The 21,106-nt window shown below is 46.9% G+C and overlaps 1 protein-coding gene across 2 annotated transcripts in view; it reads left to right on the plus strand.

The window, feature by feature from the left end:
* The window catches only part of LOC144594072 (AFG1-like ATPase), a 108,108-nt gene that overhangs the window by 64,854 nt on the left and 22,148 nt on the right, over positions 1-21,106 (plus strand). For both annotated transcript variants that reach the window (XM_078400258.1, XM_078400257.1), the window contains exon 8: positions 6,374-6,456. In XM_078400258.1, the coding sequence (XP_078256384.1) occupies positions 6,374-6,456 (83 nt within the window). The remainder of the gene's footprint in view (positions 1-6,373; positions 6,457-21,106) is intronic.

The raw sequence follows: 21,106 nt of genomic DNA on the forward strand, positions 1-21,106 counted from the left end.
ACACACACGAGGGACAATTTACATTTATATCAAGCTAATTAACCTACAGACCTGTACGTTCCTGGAGTGTGGGAGGAAAGCAAAGATCTCGGGGGAAACCCTCGCAGGTCCTGGAGAGAAGGTACAAACTCCGTACAGAACGTACAAACTCCGTACAGACAGCACTGGTAGTCAGGATGGAACGGCACGGTGGCGCAGCGGTAGAGTTGCTGCCTTACAGCGAATGCAGCGCCGGAGACTCAGGTTGGATCCTGACTACGGGCGCCATCTGTACGGAGTTTGCACGTTCTCCCCGTGACCTGCGTGGGTTTTCTCCGAGATCTTCGGTTTTCTCCCACACTCCAAAGACGTGCAGGTTTGTAGGTTAATTGATTGGGTAAATGTAAAAATTGTCCCTGGTGTGTGTAGGATAGTGTTAATGTGCGGGGATCGCTGGGCGGCGCGGACCCGGTGGGCCGAAGGGCCTGTTTCCGCGCTGTATCTCTAAATCTAAACTCTCATCTCCCTCCTAAACATCATCCCAGTTGCTATCCCGGGGACCTGCACTCAATAACTGGCTAAGCCTCCGGACAAGCCCTGCCAATGCTGGGGCCACACTGGCACCTGATAATGTGGAATAAGACCATTGCGATGCCATCAAGGATGCCAAGAGAGAATTAGGGACCAAGATGGAGTCCCGGGATGAGTTTAGGTTAGAGATACATCATGGAAACCGGTCCTTCGGCCCACTAAATCCACGCCGACCATTGATCATCTGTTCACACTAGTTCTACGTTATCCCACTTTCTAATCTGCTCCCTACACGTTAAAGGCAATTTTACAGAGGACTAATTAACCTCCAAAACCGTACGTCTTCAGGATGTGGGAGGAAACCGGAGCACCCGGAGGAAACCCACGTGGTCACAGGGAGAATGTGTAAACTCCACACACAGACAGCACCCGAGATCAGGATCAATAGACAATAGGTGCAGGAGTAGGCCATTCGGCCCTTCGAGCCAGCACCACCATTCAATGTGATCATGGCTGATCATTCACAATCAGTACCCCGTTCCTGCCTTCTCCCCATACCCCCTGACTCCGCTATCCTTAAGAGCTCTATCTAGCTCTCTCTTGAAAGCATCCAGAGAATTGACCTCCACTGCCTTCTGAGGCAGAGAATTCCACAGATTTACAACTCTCTGACTGAAAAAGTTTTTCCTCATCTCCGTTTGAAATGGCCTACCCCTTATTCTTAAACAGTGGCCCCTTGTTCTGGACTCCCCCAACATTGGGTACATGTTTCCTGCCTCTATCGTGTCCAACCCCTTAATAATCTTATACGTTTCAGTAAGATCCCCTCTCATCCTTCTAAATTCCAGTGTATACAAGCCTAGCCGCTCCAGTCTTTCAACATATGACAGTCCCGCCATTCCGGGAATTAACCTAGTAAACCTACGCTGCACGCCCTCAATAGCAAGAATATCCTTGCAATGTGCCGAAAGCCTTCTTGACCACCCTATGTTTCAGTTCCAGTTCAGTTTATTGTCACGTGTGCCGAGCTACAGTGAAATACTTTTGTTGCGTGCTAACCCATCAGCAGAAAGACAATACACTATTACAATCGATCCATTTACATTGTATAGATACATGATAATGGAATAACGTTCAGTGTAAGGTAAAGCCAGCAAAGACCGATGAAGGATAGTCCGAGGGTCATCAAAGAGGTAGATAGTAGTTCAGCACTGCTCTCTGGTTGTGGTGGGATGGTTCAGTTGCCTGATAACAGCTGGGAAGAAACTGTCCCTGAATCTGGAGGTGTGCGTTTTCACACTTCTGTACCTTGTGCCTGATGGGAGAGGGGAGAAGAGGGAGTGGCCGGGGTGCGACTCGTCCTTGGTGCCACTTTCAATGAACTATGTACCTGCACTCCTGGAACCCTCTGCTCTACAACACTCCCCAGAAGCCTTCAATTCACTGTGAAGACCAGGCCCTGGTTTGACCTCCCAAAATGCAACACCTCGCACTTACCTGCATTAAACTCCATTGGCCATTCCTCAGCCCACCTGCCTAAATGATCAAGATCCTGCTAAAGTTTTTGAAAACTATCTTTGCTGTCTATTTTAGTTTATTGTTGGGTGTTTCGAGGTACAGTGAAAAAGTTTTTGTTGCGTCCTATCCAGTCAGCGGAACGACTGTACGTGATTGCAGTCGAGCCGTCCACTGTGTACAGATACAAGATAAAGGGAATAATGTTTAGGGCACGGTAAAGTCCAGTTAAGTCTGTTCAAAGATAGTCCGAGGGTCTCCGATGAGGTAGGTGGGTGGTCAGGACCGCTCTCTAGTTGGTGATAGGATGGTTCGGTTGCCTGATAACAGCTGGGAAGAAACTGTCCCTGAATCTGGAGGTGTGCGTTTTCACACTTCTGTACCTCTTGCCGGTTGGGAGAGGGGAGAAGGGTGGCGACTCGTCCTTGATTGTGCTGTTGACCTTGCCGAGGCAGCGTGAGGTTATAGTTGGAGTCAATGGATGGTTAGGTTGGTTTGTGTGATGGTCTGGGCTGCGTCCACAATTCTCTGCAACATAACAGGACTTGCAGGCAACAGAACAATTGGTTTCAAAATCTTCCTCTTGTACTCACTGGAATTTAGAAGAATGAGAGGGGTTCTTATAGAAACATATAAAATTCTTAAAGGATTGGGCAGGCTAGATGCAGGAAAAATGTTCCCCATGTTGGGGGAGTCCCGAACCAGGAGCCAACACAGTTTAAGGATAAGGATTAGGCCATTTAGGACTGAGATGAGGACAAACTTTTTCACCCAGAGAGTTGTGAATCTGTGTAATTCTCTGCCACAGAAGGCAGTGGAGGCCAATTCACTGGATGTTTGCAAGAGAGAGTTAGATTTAGCTCTTAGGGCTAACGGAATCAAGGGATATGGGGAGAAGGCAGGAACGGGGTACTGATTGTGGATGATCAGCCATGATCACAATGAATGGCGGTGCTGGCTCGAAGGGCTAAATGGCCTCCTCCTGCACCTATTTTCTATGTTTCTATGTTTCCTCGGATATGTGAATAGAAAGAGGAGAGTGAGGTCAAATGTCGGCTTCCTATCGTAAGATACAAAGTAAATTTTGTGTGTGTGTGTGTGTGTGTGTGTGTGTGTGCGTGTGTGTCTGTCTGTGTGTGTGTGTGGGCATGCGTGTGTGTGTGTGGGTGCGTGTGCGTGTGAGTGCGTGTGTGTCTGTGTGTGTGTGGGCATGCGTGTGTGTGCGTGAGTGCGTGTGTGTGTTTGTGTCTGTGTGTTTGTGTGCGTGTGTGTGTGAGTGCGTGCGTGTGTGCATGCGTGCGTGTGTGAGTGTGTACATGGCGGAAAAGGGGCATGGGCGGCAGAAAATATGTGAAAGGAAGCTTTCCTATCGCACAGCCCCACCGTATCTTTTCCCTTAAATCCAAGAAATAAAAATTATTCAGCAGACCAGCACAATAGGAATCTGGGGCTCGATGTGGGGCACTAGGAAAGTGTTCTTGTAATTCACTTTAATTGTCTTTTACAAGGGTTTTCTGCGTTATTTACATGACAAGGAACTGTTCACAGAAGGTTGACAGAAGGTGGTGCAGCGGTAGTTTAACAGTATGCACTAAAATCAAGTTGCATTTATATCCTGACTTGTTCTGCTGCCTGCCGTGTTGTGACTTTTAAAAGGTACGGTCGTTTGATTCCTGTCTTTCATTTAATCTTTCTGTATAATTGCAAAGGATCGCGCTGCATCACTTTTATCCGCCCTGTCAGGGTTGGTGACAGGCATTCTGGTGATTTTCAATGATGTAATCTTTCATCTCTGACGTGGCTTCGCTAGCCATTGAGATGCTGTGGAAGACTGGAAGTAGCTGAGCTGCCGGGGGACAAAGGTTAGGCATACGTGCAAAGGCGACGATCAGTCCGCATGGGATGAATGAGGTATTCTCCCATCATGTTATGACACATTATATAGAAAGCAAAGTTCATAAAACTTCTGGCACATTGTAACAAAAACCCTTTGCACCTTACAAAAAAAAGTTCCAGCTTTTCAAGTTAAATGCAATAGATAAAGTTCTCACCAGATTCCTTTCCAACAATGCAAAATTTTGATGCTGGCCTACATAATAATTATGTGTACCACCATCGTATCAGGTCACTTTAAAGTAGACAATCACGATTTCGAAGGCAACTGAACCATCCTATCACCAACTAGAGTGCAGTCCTGACCTACCATCTACCTCGTTTGAACCCCCGGACTATCTTTAATCGGACTTCACTGGACTTTCTTTGCACTAAATGTTATTCCCTTAATCCTGTATCTGTACACTGTGGACAGCCTGATTGTAATCATGTACAGTCTTTCCACTGACCGGCTAGCACTCAACAAATAAGGTCCAGAACAAGGGGTCACAGTTTAAGGATAAGGGGGAAGTCTTTTAGGACCGAGATGAGAATGTTTTTTTTCACACAGAGAGTGGTGAATCTGTGGAATTCTCTGCCACAGGAGGTAGTTGAGGCCAGTTCATTGGCTATATTTAAGAGGGAGTTAGATGTGGCCCTTGTGGCTAAAGGGATCAGGGGGTATGGAGAGAAGGCAGGTACGGGATACTGAGTTGGATGATCAGCCATGATCATATTGAATGGCGGTGCAGGCTCGAAGGGCCGAATGGCCTACTCCTGCACCTATTTTCTATGTTTCTATGTTTTCATTGTACCTCGGTACATGTAACAACAATAAACTGAACGAAACTAAGTTAGACGCAAAGAGCTGGAATAACTCAGCGGGACAGACAGCATCTCTGGAGAAAAGGAATAAGTATCTGAAGAAGGGTCTCGACCCGAAACGTCACCCATTCCTTCTCTCTAGAGATGCTGCCTGACCCGCTGAGTTACTCCAGCTTTTTGTGTCTAACTTCGGTTTAAACCAGCATCTGCAGTTCCTTCCTCAGCTAAATTAAGCACGTTTCTGAACATTGAACTCCTTTCCCCGACACAGGGAATAGATCAAACGGAGGCAAACGGCATCTCTTGCACTTGAAGTAATTTTCGAGATGTTATCCCATCGCAAGGTTGCCAAAACAGTGGGACAGTGGAGCACAACACGCACAGAGAAATCCTTCTCCATTTTGCCTGCCGATTAGCATGAAAGCCGTGCAATTAAACAAACAGTATTATTTTCAATCAGCCCATTCTCCAACTGCCCGCATTAACAGCCTCCCAATTAGGAGCTTCCGTCTCTCAGCGTTGCGAGCTCAAGTGCAACAAAATGCCACGACTAACAGCCAAGGGTTAACGATCCTAAATGAGGATAATCAGTAATACGCAGGTACACATTTTTGACCAGCAATGATTAATAATGATACCCAGGAATAATGCTGCCACAAGTCCCAACCCACCATTATATCAACCCTTGTCCTAATCAGCCTTTAAAATCTAGGTTGTTAAGAACTGATTCTTTGAATCTTTCATAATTGCATGGTGAAATGTTGAAAATGCTGCAGAATGAAAGAAGATTTCCAAGTCAACTTAGTGGAACCCTGAATGAGACATGAATATATATAATCCCATTTAACTGTGACACTGCTGGGCTTTCTCAGTACTCAAAGCATGGCACATTCTCTATGTTTGGGGGGGTTCAGAAATCTCACACCACCCCCCCCCCCCCCATCCCATATCTGGAGATAGACACAAAATGCTGGAGTAACTCAGCGGGTCAGGCAGCATCTCTGGAGAGAAGGAATTCTGCTCCCATCACTTATGAACCTGCTGCATGACTCGCTCGAGTTACTCCAGCACTTTCTTTTTTTTTTGAAAGCCAGCATCTACAGTTTCTTGTGTCCACAGAGCACAAGTAATGTTCTGTCGCCGTGGAAACATTCAAACTATCTCTCAGATCTTAAAATCCTACAAAGAATTTTTCTTTCAATGGCGCGAATGCATCTCCGTTGTACGATCCAAGATGGCGCCCGACCCAGGCGACTCTTTGCGCGCTGGTCACAGAGGTGTATCTGTACACTGCGGATGGCTCTATTGTAATCATGTACAGATGCCCCTCGACTTACGATGATTCGACTTACAATATTTCGTCTTTACGATGGTGCAAAAGCTGGGCAACGTCAGCGAGCCGTAGCTCCCAGTCAGCCATGCGATCAGGTGTATTAAATGCATTTTTCGACTGACGATATTTTTGATTTATGATGGGTTTATCAGAACGTAACCACATCGTAAGTAGATGAGCACCTGTGTTGTCTTTCCGCTGACTGGTTAGCGCGCAACAAAAGCTTTTCACTGCACCTCGGTACGCGTGACAATAAACTGAACTGAACTATTCTTTATTTTTAACTGTGTTTTGTTGATCTTTTTGTTTAATTTTCAGGAATATTGTGATGCTATCCAATTGAATTCTGGAATTGACTACAGGAAAAGGGCTGGTTCTAGAACAGTGCGACTTTATTACCTGTAAGTTTTGATATTTATAAAGTTCCGGATAAATGGGAGACGCCAAAAAAAAATCTATTGTTTGAGAAGCAATTTATAAGGCAGAGATAGATAGATTCACCAGTGTGGGTGTCAGGGGTTACGGGGAGATGGCAGGAGAATGGGGTTAGGAGGGAGAGATGGATCAGCCATGATTGAATGGCGGAGTAGACTTGATGGGCCGAATGGCCGAATTCTGTTCCTATCACTTAGAAACTTATGAACATGAGAAAAGCATGGTCATGATTATCCACTAAGTATAAAAATGTTCCCATGTTTCCTTCAGATTTTGTAATACTAATTTCAAGATAGGGTCACAAATGGCCAGGGCATTTGGTGGAGCATTTCACCTTTCATGCTGTTTAATTAGACTACGGCTGACCTCAATGCTACTTTCCTGTACAAATGCCATATCCCTTGGTATGATCAACTAACAGACTGCTGAAAGAAAAGGTGTGTGCGTGCGTGCGTGTGTGTGTGTGTGGAGGAAGATGTGATGGTGGTGAGATCACATTGGTGTTGGTGGAAATGGTGGATGTTTAGCTCAATTTGGTTTATTGTCACATGTACCGAGGTACAGTGAAAAGCTTTTGCTGCGTACTAATCAGTCAATGGAAAGACAATACATGATTACAATCTGGCCATTCGCAATGTACAAATACATGATAAAAGGAATAGCGTTTAATGCAAGGTAAAACCAGTGGTCCGATCAAAGATAGTCCGAAGGTCCCCGATGAGGTAGATAGTATTTCAAGGCTACTCTCTAGTTGCGTTCGGATGGTTCAGTTGCCTGATAACAGCTGTTCCTGAATCTGGAGGTGTGGGTTTTCACACTTCTGTCCCGGTTGCCCGATGGGAGAGGGGAGAAGAGGGAGTGGCTAGGGTGCGACTCGTCCTTGATTATGCTGCTGGCCTTGCTGAGGCAGCGTGAGGTGTAGATGGAGTCAATGGAAGGTTTGTTTCGGTGATGGCCTGGGCTACGTCCAAGATTTGCTGCAATTTCTTGCGGTGTTGGCTGTGGAGGGTGGTGGGGTGAAAGGTGAAGTCCAAGCGAACTCTGTTGCTGTTCTATCTGGGCAAGGGGGGTGGGATAGTGAGAGTAGACTTGCAGGAAATGGCGCAGACGTGTGTGAGGCCTTTGTCAACTATGCCAGAGGGGAAGCCAGCCTTTGGTGATAAAGGCAAAGTTTAAAGGAGATGTACAGGACAATTGTAACCATATAAGATTACTTGGATACGCTAGAGGCAGGAAACATGTTCCCGATGTTGGGGAAGTCCAGAACCAAGGGTCCCAGTTTAAGAATAAGGGGTAAAACGGAGATGAGGAAGGACTTTTTCACCCAGAGAGTTATGAATCTGTGAAATTCTCTGCCTGAGAAAGCAGTGGAGGCTGATTCTCTGGATGCTTTCAAGAGAGAGATAGACAATAGGTGTAGGAGGAGGCCATTCGGCCCTTCGAGCCAGCACTGCCATTCAATGTGATCATGGCTGATCATTTTCCATCAGTACCCCGTTTCTGCCTTCTCCCCATACCCCCTGACTCCGCTATCCTTAAGAGCTCTATCTAGCTCTCTCTTGAATGCATTCAGAGAATTGGCCTCCACTGCCTTCTGAGGCAGCGAATTCCACAGATTCACAACTCTCTGACTGAAAACGTTTTTCCTCATCTCTGTTCTAAATGGCCTACCCCTTATTCTTAGACTGTGGCCCCTGGATCTGGACTCCCCCAACATTGGGAACATGTTTCCTGCTTCTAACGTGTCCAACCCCTTAATAATCTTATACGTTTCGATAAGATTTTGGGCGGCACGGTAGCGCAGCGGTAGAGTTGCTGCTTTACAGCGAATGCAGCGCCGGAGACTCAGGTTCGATCCTGACTACGGGTGCTGCACTGTAAGGAGTTTGTACGTTCTCCCCGTGACCTGCGTGGGTTTTCTCCGAGATCTTCGGTTTCCTCCCACACTCCAAAGACGTACAGGTATGTAGGTTAATTGGCTGGGTAAATGTAAAAATTGTCCCTAGTGGGTGTAGGATAGTGTTAATGTACGGGGATCGCTGGGCGGCACGGACTTGGAGGGCCGAAAAGGCCTGTTTCCGGCTGTATATATATGATATGATATGATATGAAGATCCCCTCTCATCCTTCTAAATTCCAGTGTATACAAGCCTAGTCGCTCCAGTCTTTCAACATATGATAGTCCCGCCATTCCTGGAATTAACCTAGTAAACCTACGCTGCACGTCCTCAATAGCAAGAATATCCTTCCTCAAATTTGGAGACCAAAACTGCACACAGTACTCCGGGTGAGGTCTCACTAGGGCCCTGTACAACTGCAGAAGGACCTCTTTGCTCCTATAGATAGAGCTCTTAAGGATAGCGGAGTCAGGGTGTATGGGGAGAAGGCAGGAACGAGGTACTGATTGTGGATGATCAGCCATGATCACGGTGAATGGCGGTGCTGGCGCAAAGGGCCGAATGGCCTCCTCCTGCACCTATTGTCTATTGTTTTACATAGGTGATGGTGGGTGTCTGGAATTCACTGGCTGTGGTGGTGGTGGAAATAAATACAATATGGGTGATGTTCAGGCAGGGGAGATTAGTGTACCTTGGCGTCATGTTCGGCACATACAATGTGGGCCGAAGGGCCTGTTTCTGCATCGTACTGTTCTCCATTCTAGGTTTACAAATCGTTGTAAATGGTAACATGGGAAATGACTCGACAACCTCTATTTACTAAGGAGTAAATGACAAGGAGGAAACCACAATGTTCTGTCTTTGGATGAACCACAGAAGGCCATTTGGCATAGAATGAGGATGGAACACATCTTATTGGTAACTAGCAGGTCACAGTGAGGAATGTGGTGGATGTTTATGTTAAATTTTACTTTATGTGGCTGTGTGTCTTGTTGCTTTTCACTTGGTATACAATATACAAAAAGACACCAGACAAAAGGGTTGCAAGTGAGTGGGTGGCACAGCGGGAGAGTTGCTGCCTTACAGCGCTATCAGCGCCAGAGAGCCCGGGTTTGATCCCGACCACGGGTGCTGTCTGTACGGAGTTTGCACGTTCTCCCCGCGACCCCCTGGATTTTCTCCGAGATCTTCGCTTACCTCCCACACTCCAAAGACGTACAGGTTTGTAGGCTAATTGGTTTGGTATAAAAATGTAAATTGTCCCCAGTGTGTGTGTGTGTGTAGGATAGTGTAAGTGCGCGGGTGGGGGTGGGGGGTGGGGGGGGGATCGCTGGAGTCGGTGGGCCGAAGTGCCGGTTTCCACGGTGTATCTCAAAAAAAGATGAAGTGCAGTGATTTTGTTTCAGCAAACTTTTCAACGAGTCATTATGCCCAAAGTGTTTTTGCAACGCAGTGAATGAACAATCAGTAACTTGCAGAGATGTTGATTAAAGCATGAATATCGTGATCCCAGGTGTTGTGACATTCATTCTGATGCCTTGTCTCCGTGGGAGAAGATGGCAGCCAATTTCCACACAGCAAGTTCCCTTGAACAATGCGGTGCTGATGACTGGAGCTACGTTTCTGTGCTCATAATTGAGAGATCAACATTTCACTGGACAAAGTAGTTAATTATTTTACACTAAATTGCAAGGAGTTTTGACATCTACCTGCGGAGCTGACACCCACACAACTTGTGTCGACTCAAATCGTCGCATTGAATCAATGAATCATTACAGATGGTACCTACTTCATTAGGAAACAAAGACGAGAGTTTAAGAAAGAAATTAGAATAAAATTGTCAACAATGTAAACTGAAAATTGGATAAACTCTTGATAGGGACAGGAACGGGAAAAGAATCACGTGCAGGAGGGAACTGCAGATGCTGGTTTATACCGAAGATAGACCCAGAGTGCTGGAGTAACTCAGCGGGTCAGGCAGCATCTCTGGAGAACATGGATAGGTGACGTTTCACAGAGGGCTGGAGTAACTCAGCGGGTCAGGCAGCATCTCTGGAGAACATGGATAGGTGACGTTTCACAGAGTGCTGGAGTAACTCAGCACCTGGGTCAGGCAGCATCTCTGGAGAACATGGATAGGTGACGTTTCACAGAGTGCTGGAGTAACTCAGCACCTGGGTCAGGCAGCATCTCTGGAGAACATGGATAGGTGACATTTCGGATCAGAGCACCACTTCGGACTGAAGGGGGGTTCCGACACAAAACTTCACCCATTAGTCTGAAGAAGACATTTAGATGGCGGTGGTCATTTGGAATATTGTGAGCAATTTTGAGCCCCATATCTGAGGAAGGATGTGCTGCCTCTGGAGAGGGTCCAGAGGAGGTTTACGAGAATGATCCCAGGAATGAGTGGGTTAACATATGATGAGCATTTGACAGCACGGGGCCTGTACTCGCTGAAGTTTAGAAGGATGAGGGGGGACCTCATTGAAACTTACAGAATAGTGAAAGGCGTAGATAGAGTGGATGTGGAGAGGATGTTTCCAGTAATGGGAGAGTCTAGGACTAGAGGGCAAGGCCTCGGGACAAAAGGACGTACCTTGAGAAAGGAAATGAGGAGGAATTTCTTTAGCCAGAGGGTGGTGAATCTGTGGAATCCATTGCCACAGAAGGTTGTGGAGGCCAAGTCAGTGGATATATTTAAGGCAGAGATAGATAGATTCTTTTTTAGTACGGGTGTCAGGGGTTGTGGGGAGAAGGCAGGAGAATGGGGTTAGGAGGGAGAGATAGATCAGCCAGAGTCGATCTGATGGGCCGAATGGCCTAATTCTGCTCCTATCACTTATGAGCATTAGAAGCGTGCAGTTTAGTGTATAGATACATGACATGGGAATAACGTTTAGTGCCAGGTGAAGCCAGTAAAGTCCGATCAAAGATAGGCCGAGGGTCACCAGTGAGGTAGATAGCAGTTCAGCACTGCTCTCTGGTTGTGGTAGGATGGTTCAGTTGCCTGATAACAGCCGGGAAGAAACTGTCCCTGAATCTGGAGGTGTGTGTTTTCACACTTCTGTGCCTCTTGCCCGATGGGAGAGGGGAGAAGAGGGAGTGGCCAGGGTGAGACTGGTCCTTCCACTGGCCCTGTGCTGGCATAATGTTGTTTGATTGAAATCTGTTATTGACTTTTAAGTTATCTTGCCTTACATTATCGAGTGACATTGGAATAACCAACGGCATCATGTTCAGCACAGACATCATGTGCCGGAATGCCTGTTCTAGTGCTGTGATGTTCCATGTTCTATATAGTAGTTGGCCAGTGGGCAAGTCCTCAGTGGGACTTGTATGTGAGTTGTACGACCCCACCCCCACGATGTCTCCACTGTCTTGTGTGCATGCCACATGTACAGTTGGCAAGTCGTTGGTTCCAGCGGCTTTAGGGCTTGTCTACCTAGCATGTGAAGCCTGGGTTCTATAAGGAAATAACTGCAGATGCGGGTACAAATCGAGGGTATTTATTCACAAAAAGCTGGGGTAACTCAGCAGGCCAGGCAGCATCTCAGGAGTGAAGGAATGGCCGGCGTTTCGGGTCGAGACCCTTCTTCAGTCTGAAGAAGGGTCTCGACCCGAAACGTCACCCATTCCTTCTCTCCTGAGATGCTGCCTGGCCTGCTGAGACACTCCAGCTTTTTGTGAATGAAGCCTGGGTTCGGCGGATTGAGCGGAGGAAACCACCAGAAGGCTCTACGGGCAGAAAGACGATCCCAGCAAAGCGCCGTGGAGCGCAAACAGGGCAGAGTGAGATACGTAGGGCACTTCTGACCATCCACTGCATCCCGACCTGTCCCCAGCCGTCCCGACTATGTCTTGCTGCTGGAACCCAATAGGCCGGGACGAGAGAGTGAGGCCGGCGATCTGTGCAACTCCCCTTCGCTTAAATCCAAGTCAAGCGCAAGTCATGACTTCATGACTTCATGTAGTAGTTGAACCAGGTACAGTTGGAGGCACCACAGTGGTGCAGCGGTAGAGTTGCTGCCTCACAGCGCCAGAGACCCGGGTTCCATCCTGGCTAAGGGTGCTGCCTGCACGGAGTTTGTACGTTCTCCTTGTGACCGCGTGGGATTTCTCCGGTTTCCTCCCACATTCCAAAGACGTGCAGGTTTGTAGGTTAATTGACTTCTGTAAATTGTCCTTCGTGTGTAGGATGGAACTAGTGTACGAGTGATCGTTGGTTGGCATGGACTCGGTGGGCTGAAGGGCCTGTTTTCAAGCTGTATCCCTTAAAAGAAATTAATCTAAATTAATATATAAATCAATACGCTGGAATTTAGACAGATGAGAGGGGATCTTATTGAAACATATAAGATTATTAAAGGGATTGGACACATTAGAGGCAGGAAACATGTTCCCAATGTTGGGGGATTCCAGAACCAGGGGCCACAGTTTAAGAATAAGGGTGTAGGCCATTTAGAACGGAGATGAGGAAAAACTTTTTCTGTCAGAGAGTTGTAAATCTGTGGAATTCTCTGCCTCAGAAGGCAGTGGAGGCCAATTTTCTGGATGCTTTCAAGAGAGAGCTAGATAGAACTCTTAAAGATAGCGGAGTCAGGGGTATGGGGAGAAGGCAGGAACGGGGTACTGATTGTGAATGATCAGCTATAATCACACTGAATGGCGGTGCTGGCTCCAAGGGCCGAATGGCCTCCTCTTGCACCTATTTTCTATGTTTCTAAAAGACATTTGGACAGGTACATGGGTGGGAAAGGCTTAGAGGGATATGAGTCTGAAGGAGGGTCTCAACCCGAAACGTCACCCATTCCTTCTCTCCACAGGTGCTGCCTGTCGCACTGAGTTACTCCAGCTTTTTGTGTCTATCTTAAGAGGAATATGGGCCAGGCACTGGGCAATTGGGACTAGCACAGATGGGTCGGGGTGGACGGGTTAGGCTAAAGGGCCTGCTTCCATGCGAGATGACTCAATGACCATGTATTATTTAATAGATAGATGAGGAAATTTCACTTCAGTCGATCGTGGTGGTTATATTGGTGTACACAGAGGAAAAAGACTAGGTTTAGAAAGTAATAGCTCCTTTTTAGCGTTTAATTCCAGTAAAATACAAGGCAACATTTGGACGTACTGTATGGCAGACTATTTACTTCATTGTGCTCCCACACAAGCAGTGCACATTGTGAAACACTTTTTTTTGTTGAAACAGAGAAAAAATTACCGACTGTTTTTTTTGTAGACCGTCATGAATTTTAAACTGCTTTATTTCCTTGGTAATTAAAAAAAACAGACGGTGACTTTTGATCCCATGTTTAAAGTGGCTCATTTAAACAACTGAAGAACTGAAAGGAAATTTGTTCACGGTTTTTGATTATGCACAGATACAACATATTATTTTCCTGCTGACTGGATTGTGAGAATTATGTTGAGCTTCACATCTGAATAATAGAAATTATTCATATTTTATTATGCAAAACTTGTCCATATCATATTTGAAATTCAACTTCATTAAGCTCCTCTTCTGAAAAGAAATGAGAGGTCCCAATCTGGTGATTTATGTTGTTTTAGCAAAAAATTAAAGTCTCGTCTTTATGTTGGTATTTTCACTATTTAACAAAATTCTTTTTACTGCCAAATATTTTTCAAGATAGCACATACTCTAGAAAAACTGCTTACAAAGGTATCTGACCCATAGAAATATATTGATATTTTAAGTTTACCTTACATTTAAAAAAAACATTTGGACAGGTACATGGAGAGGAATGCATCATTGGATGCTTTCAAGAGAGAGCTGGATAGAGCTCTTAAGGATAGCGGAGTGAGGGGGTATGGGGAGAAGGCAGGAACGGGGTACTGATTGAGAGTGATCAGCCATGATCGCATTGAATGGCGGTGCTGGCTCGAAGGGCTGAATGGCCTACTCCTGCACCTATTGTCTATTGTCTATTGTCTATTGAAAGGTATCATAAGTGCATACGTTTAGATTTAGATTTAGAGATACAACGCGGAAACAGGCCCTTCGGCCCACCGAGTCCGCGCCGCCCAGCGATCCCCGCACATTAACACTATCCTACACACACTAGGGACAATTTTTTTTAAACATTTACCCAGTCAATTAACCTACATACCTGTACGTCTTTGGAGTGTGGGAGGAAACCGAAGATCTCGGAGAAAACCCACGCAGGTCACGGGGAGAACGTACAAACTCCGAACAGACGGCGCCCGTAGTCAGGATCGAACCTGAGACTCCGGCGCTGCATTCGCTGTAAGGCAGCAACTCTACCGCTGCTCCACCGTGCCGCGCCCTGGGAACAGAATTAGGCCACTTGGCCCATCATGTCTACTCTGCCATTCAATCATGGCTGATCTTTCTTTCCCTCTCATCCCCATTCTCCTGCCTTCTCCCCGTAACCCTTGACGTCCCGTACTAATCAAGAATCCGTCAATCTCCACCGTAAAATTATCCATTGACTTGGCCTCCACATTGGCAATGAATTCCACAGATTCACCACCCTGTGACTAAAGAAATTCCTCCTCCTTTCTAAAGGTACATAGAAACATAGAAAATAGGTGCAGGAGTAGGCCATTCTGCCCTTCGAGCCTGCACCGCCATTCAATATGATCATGGCTGATCATCCAGCTCAGTAACCTGTACCTGCCTTCTCTCCATACCCCCGATCCCTTTAGCCACAAGGGCCACATCTAACTCCCTCTTAAATATAGCCAATGAACTGGCCTCAACTACCTTCTGTGGCAGACAATTCCACAGACTCACCACTCTCTGTGTGAAGAAATGTTTTCTCATCTCGGTCCTAAAAGACATCCCCCTTATCCTTAAGCTGTGACCCCTGGTTCTGGATTTCCCCAACATCGGGAACAATCTTCCCGCATCTAGCCTCTCCAACCCCTTAAGAATTTTATATGTTTCAATAAGATCCCCCCTCAGTCTTCTAAATTCCAGCGAGTATAAGCCTAGTCTATCCAGTCTTTCTTCATATGAAAGTCCTGCCATCCCAAGGATCAATCTGGTGAACCTTCTCTGTACTCCCTCTATGGCAAGAATGTCTTTCCACAGATTAGGAGACCAAAACTGTACACAATACTTCAGGTGTGGTCTCACCAAAGCCCTGTACAACTGCAGCAGAACCTCCCTGCTCCTATACTCAAATCCCCTCGCTATGAATGCCAACATACCATTCGCTTTCTTCACTGCCTGCTGCACCTTCACGCTTGCTTTCAATGACTGGTGCACCATGACACCCAGGTCACGTTGCATCTCCCCTTTTCCTAATCGTTCACCATTCAGGTAATACTCTGCTTTCCTGTTCTTGCCGCCAAAGTGGATAACCTCACATTTATCCACATTATACTGCATCTGCCATGCCTTTGCCCACTCGCCTAATCTATCCACGTCACTCTGCAGCCTCCTAGCATCCTCCTCGCAGCTAACACTGCCACCCAGCTTCGTGTCATCCGCAAACTTAGATATGTTGCATTCAATTCCCTCGTCCAAATCATTAATATATATTGTAAATAACTGGGGTCCCAGCACTGAGCCTTGCGATACCCCTCTAGTCACTGCCTAACATTCCGAAAAGGACCCGTTTGTTTATTCCTACTCTTTGCTTCCTGTCCGCCAACCAATTCTCTATCCACCTCAACACTGAACCCCCAATACCGTGTGCTTTAAGTTTGTACACCAATCTCCTATGTGGGACCTTGTCGAAGGCCTTCTGAAAGTCCAGATATAACACATCGACTGGTTCTCCCTTATCCACTCTACTAGTTACATCCTAGAAAAATTCTATAAGATTCGTCAGACATGATTTGCCTTTCATAAATCCATGCTGACTTTGTCCGATGATTTCACCACTTTCCAAATGTGATGCTATCCCATCTTTAATAACTGACTCTAGCATTTTCCCCACTACCGATGTAAGGCTAACTGGTCTATAATTCCCCGTTTTCTCTCTCCCTCCCTTTTTGAAAAGTGGGGTTACATTGTTTATGTCTTCCTTAGTGAAGACAGAACCAAAGTAGTTGTTCAAGTGTACGCCCTTTTATTCTGAGGCTGTGGCCTCCGTTTGCCACATGGACTAGCTTAGATGGGGCATCTTGGTCAGCATGGGCGAACATAGAACATAGAACAGTACAGCAAAGGAACAGGCCATTCCACCCACAACCTTTGTACTGAACATGATGCCAAGACCAATTGTTATCTCCCATTCTTATCATAATGCATATCCTTGCATATCCATCTGCCTATCCAAAAAAACTCTTAAATGCCACTATTGTAGCTGCCTCCAACACCACTCATGGCAACACATTCCAGGCACTTGCTACTCTCTGTGTAAAAAAAAGGATGCCCTGCATATCTCCTTTAAATCTTGCCCCTCTTCCCGTAATCTGGCAGCTCGATCCGTATACCCACCATCCTCTGCGTGAAAAGATAGCCCCTCAGGTTCCTATTATATCTGTCTCCTCTCACTGTGACCTTGCCCTCTCGTTATTGACTGGTTTTGATTTCACATTTTTACACACCGTAAAGAGTTTGCAATAAAGTTATTAGAGTCGCAGGATGGTGCAAGAATGAATCAGGCCAGCAGCAAACTCCACAGAGATGGGCGAAAGGACACTCTCAAGGGTGGCACGGTGGCGCAGCGGTAGAGTTGCTGCCTCACAGCGCCAGAGACCCGGGTTCGATCCTGACCACGGGTGCTCTGTCTGTACGGAGTTTGTACGTTCTCCCCGTGACCACGTGGGTTTTCTCCGGGTGCTCCGGTTTCCTCCCACACTCCAAAGACGTACGGGTTAATTGGCTTCAGTAAAATTGTAACTGGTCCCCTAGTGTGTGTTGGACAGTGTTAGTGTGCGGGATGATTGCTGGTCAGCGCGGACTCGGTGGGCCGAAGGGCCTGTTTCCGCCTTGTTTCTCTATAGTCTAAAGTGCAAAGACAGCACCTGAAGTCAGGATTGAACCAGGGTCCCCGTTGCTGTGAGGCAGTGGCTCTACCCGCCACCCCCTTTTTGCATGTGTTTGGTTTGGTAATTACTTAGTTCAATATGTGTTTAATTTTGGTGGTAGCAGGTTAAATTTGTCCTTGAATTGTCATGAGCTCTGATTACAAGGAGCATTTCACAAGTCATTCTGTTTACTTGGCAGAGTTTGTGGTTTATTGTGATGGCAGGAACAGAACATTGGCTCAAAGAAGGATGGGAACTTAATATTCCTGGCTGCAAGGTGTTTGGGAACATTGGCAAAGAAAAAACGTGGGGTGATGACAGCATTGAGCAAAAAAAAAACTATTGTAGCGCTCTACAAAGTGAGGTGGCAATGAAAGGTCAAGGAATGAATCCCCCTTCCAAGATGGCGTCCAACCCAGGCGACCATCTGCGTGCTAGCCACAGAAGCAGATCTACAATCACACATTACAATCGCTCCACACTCTTAAATCTCTACTCCTGCAGCACCATTCCTTATTTTAACTGTGATCTTCTTAAACTCCATTATCTATCTATCTATAAACTGTAAATGTGTAGGAAAACAAGAAAGGTCTCGACCCGAAACGTCACCCATTCCTTCTCTCCTGAGATGTTGCCTGACCCGCTGAGTTACTCCAGCATTTTGTGATAAACTGGTTCGATTGTAATCATGTACTGTCTTTCCACTGACTGGAGAGCACGAGGCAAATGCTTTTTGCTGTACCTCGGTACGCGTGATAATAAACTCAACTAAAACAGTAACTGAATCTATTAAGGGTCATGCAGTATGGGAACGGGCCCTTTGGCCCAACTTGTCCATCCCGCCCAAGATGCCCTACGTAAGATAGTCCTCCAGTTGCTCCTCATCTTACGATGGGGTTACGTTCTGATAAACCCATCGTAAACCGAAAATATCATAAGTCGAAAACGCATTTAATTCACCTAACCTACAAAACATCATAGCCATTTTGGCCCATTGGGTCCGCGCCGACCAGCGATCCCCGCACATTAACACTATCCTATACCCACTAGTAACGAATTTTACATTTACCAATTAACCTACGTACCTGCACGTCTTTGGAGTGTGGGAGGAAACCGAAGATCTCGGAGAAAACCCACGCAGGTCACGGGGAGAACGTACAAACTCCGTAACAGACAGCACCCGTAGTCGGGATGGAACCCGGGTCTCCGGCGCTGCATTCGCTGTAAGGCAGCAACTCTACCGCTGCACCATCGAGCCACCCACTTAAACGTGCTCAGAACACTTACATTAGCCCGGGAAAAGATCAAAATTCGAAGTACGGTTTAGACTGAATGTGTATCACTTTTGCAACATCGTAAAGTCGAAGCATCGTAAGTCAAAGCATCGTAAGTCGAGGAGCATCTGTATTTGCTTCTGCTTGGCCCATGCAAGATAGGTTCTGGCTGTCGACCCTAACTATGCCTTAGACAGGTTTTCGCCAACTAGCTGTCCATTTCACGTTTCATAAGAGCTCTCCAAGCCCAAATTTCTGCAAAAATATCTAAACATATCCTTGCAACACTTGCCGATTTTGTGGCGGCGCCTAACGGCTGTGGCTCGCTAGCAGTCTGTTCGTCTTTTTTCCTTTTTTTTGTTGTGTGTCGGTGTTGGGATGGTTTTTGTATTTCTTTTGGTTGTGTATGTGTGGGGGGTGGTGGTGTGGGTGGGGGGTGGGTGGTGGGGGAAACTTTTCTCTTCCTCACGGCGCGGGGTGCGGCTCGGCTGCGGGGCCTAACATCGCCCGGTGCGGCTCGGCCGCTGGACTTTACATCGCCCGGTGCGGCTTGGCCGCTGGACTTAACAGTGCCCGGTGCGGCTCGGCCGCGGGACTTAACATCGCCCGGTGCGGCTCGGCTGCGGGACTTTTCATCGCTGGTGCGGCTCGGCTGCGGGACTTTACATCGCTGGTGCGGCTCGACCACGGGACTTAGCTGCGCAAGGCTTGGTCGCGGGGCCTTTCATCGCCCGGCTCGGCCGCGAGACGTTTCAGCGCCCGATGCGATTTGGCCGGGGGGACTTCCATCCCCTTGCGGGGACTGTGCGGGTCGGTCGGGGACGAGCTGTCTGTCCGTGGGCGTGGGGAAGAGAGTGGAAGTTTTGTTGCCTCCATCACAGTGAGGGGGTGTTTGGAGTCACTGTGATGGACGTTTGTGTTGGGGCTATGTGTCTTGTGTTCTTTTTTTCTATGACTGCTATGTAGTTTCGTTCGGTACTTCGGTACCGAATGACAAATAAAGCTCTGTTATACTGTTATACTGTTATATAGCTGCAGCCAAAATGTTGACCTGGAGTGATTTGTTCAGTAAGTTGTTGTTTGTTGAAGATAAATCTCGATTTCTCGACCAAGTCAACTGGATTCTAAAGTTTCTCTTATCTGGGAGAGGAACCAATACTGCAGCAGGAAATTAATAAACTCAAAATTCAGCAGTTTCTGACACAAAGACAAGAGAGCTCTTCAGAGATTTGGCTGACAGTGTAAGTCACTATTTCCTGGTACACTTGCAAATAAGTCCTGACGCTACTTTGTAGAAACGAGGAAGTGCAGGTGCTGGTTTACAAAAAAAAAAAAAAGACACAAAGTGCTGGAGTGACTCAGCGGGTCAGGCAGCTTCTCTGGAGAACGTACATAGGTGATACGGGTCGGGACCCATCTTCAGACTACTTTCCTTTATGTTGACAGTGGGGATAACATTCATCGCACCTCCTGAGTTTCACTTCAAGACACAATCGCAGTGATTGAAAATCAGACCCCTCTAGGTACTGGAAGTTGAAATGCACGGTGGCGCAGGGGAAGAGTTGCTGCCTCACAGCGAGCACCAGACACCCGGGTTCCATCCTGACCACGGGTGCTGCCTGTACGGAGTTTACACGTTTATCTTAGCGAGGCCGCACATAGAGTATGGAGTTCAGTTTTGGCCAGACACAAAATGCTGTAGTAACTCAGCGGGGCAGGCAGCATCTCTGGAGAGAAGGAATGGGTGGCGTTTCGGGTCGAATGAAGTTGGCGACAGGAAGACTGGTGGGAGAACTGGGAAGGGGGAGGGGATGGAGAGAGAAAGCAGGGACTGTCGGAGACAGGAAGACTAGTGGGAGGTTGGTGACAGGAAGTCTAGTGGGAGTTCAGTTTTGGTTACACGGTTATAGGAAACGCCGTTAAGCTGGAAAGAGTGCAGGGAAGATTTTTGAGGAATCTGCCAGGACTTGAGCTACCAGGAGAGATTGGGCAGGCTGGGACTTTGTTTTTTTGGAGTGCAGGAGGCTGAGGAGTGATCATTTAGCGGTTTTAATTTTAGTTTTAGAGATGCAGCATGGAACTGCCCTTCAGCCCACCAAGTCCGCGCCGACCAGCGATCACCCATACACTAGTTATATCCCACACAATAGGGGCAATTACACTTCAATTAGACTTTAGACCAGAGATACAGCGCGGAAACAGGCCCTTCGGCCCACCGAATCCACGCCGACCAGCGATCACCCCATACACTAGCACTATCCTACACACACTAGGGACAAGAAACAAGTTTTACCGAAGCCAAATTAATCTACAAACCTGCACGTTTTTCTGCAGTTGTACAGAACCCTGGTAAGACCACATCTGGAGTATTGTGTGTAGTTTTGATCTCCTAATTTGAGGAAGGACATCCGTGTAATTGAGGCAGTGCAGCGTAGGTTCACGAGATTGATCCCTGGGATGGAGGGATTGTCATATGAGGA

This window comes from Rhinoraja longicauda, chromosome 5 (genome assembly GCF_053455715.1).
Source record: "Rhinoraja longicauda isolate Sanriku21f chromosome 5, sRhiLon1.1, whole genome shotgun sequence".
NCBI lineage: Eukaryota > Metazoa > Chordata > Chondrichthyes > Rajiformes > Arhynchobatidae > Rhinoraja > Rhinoraja longicauda.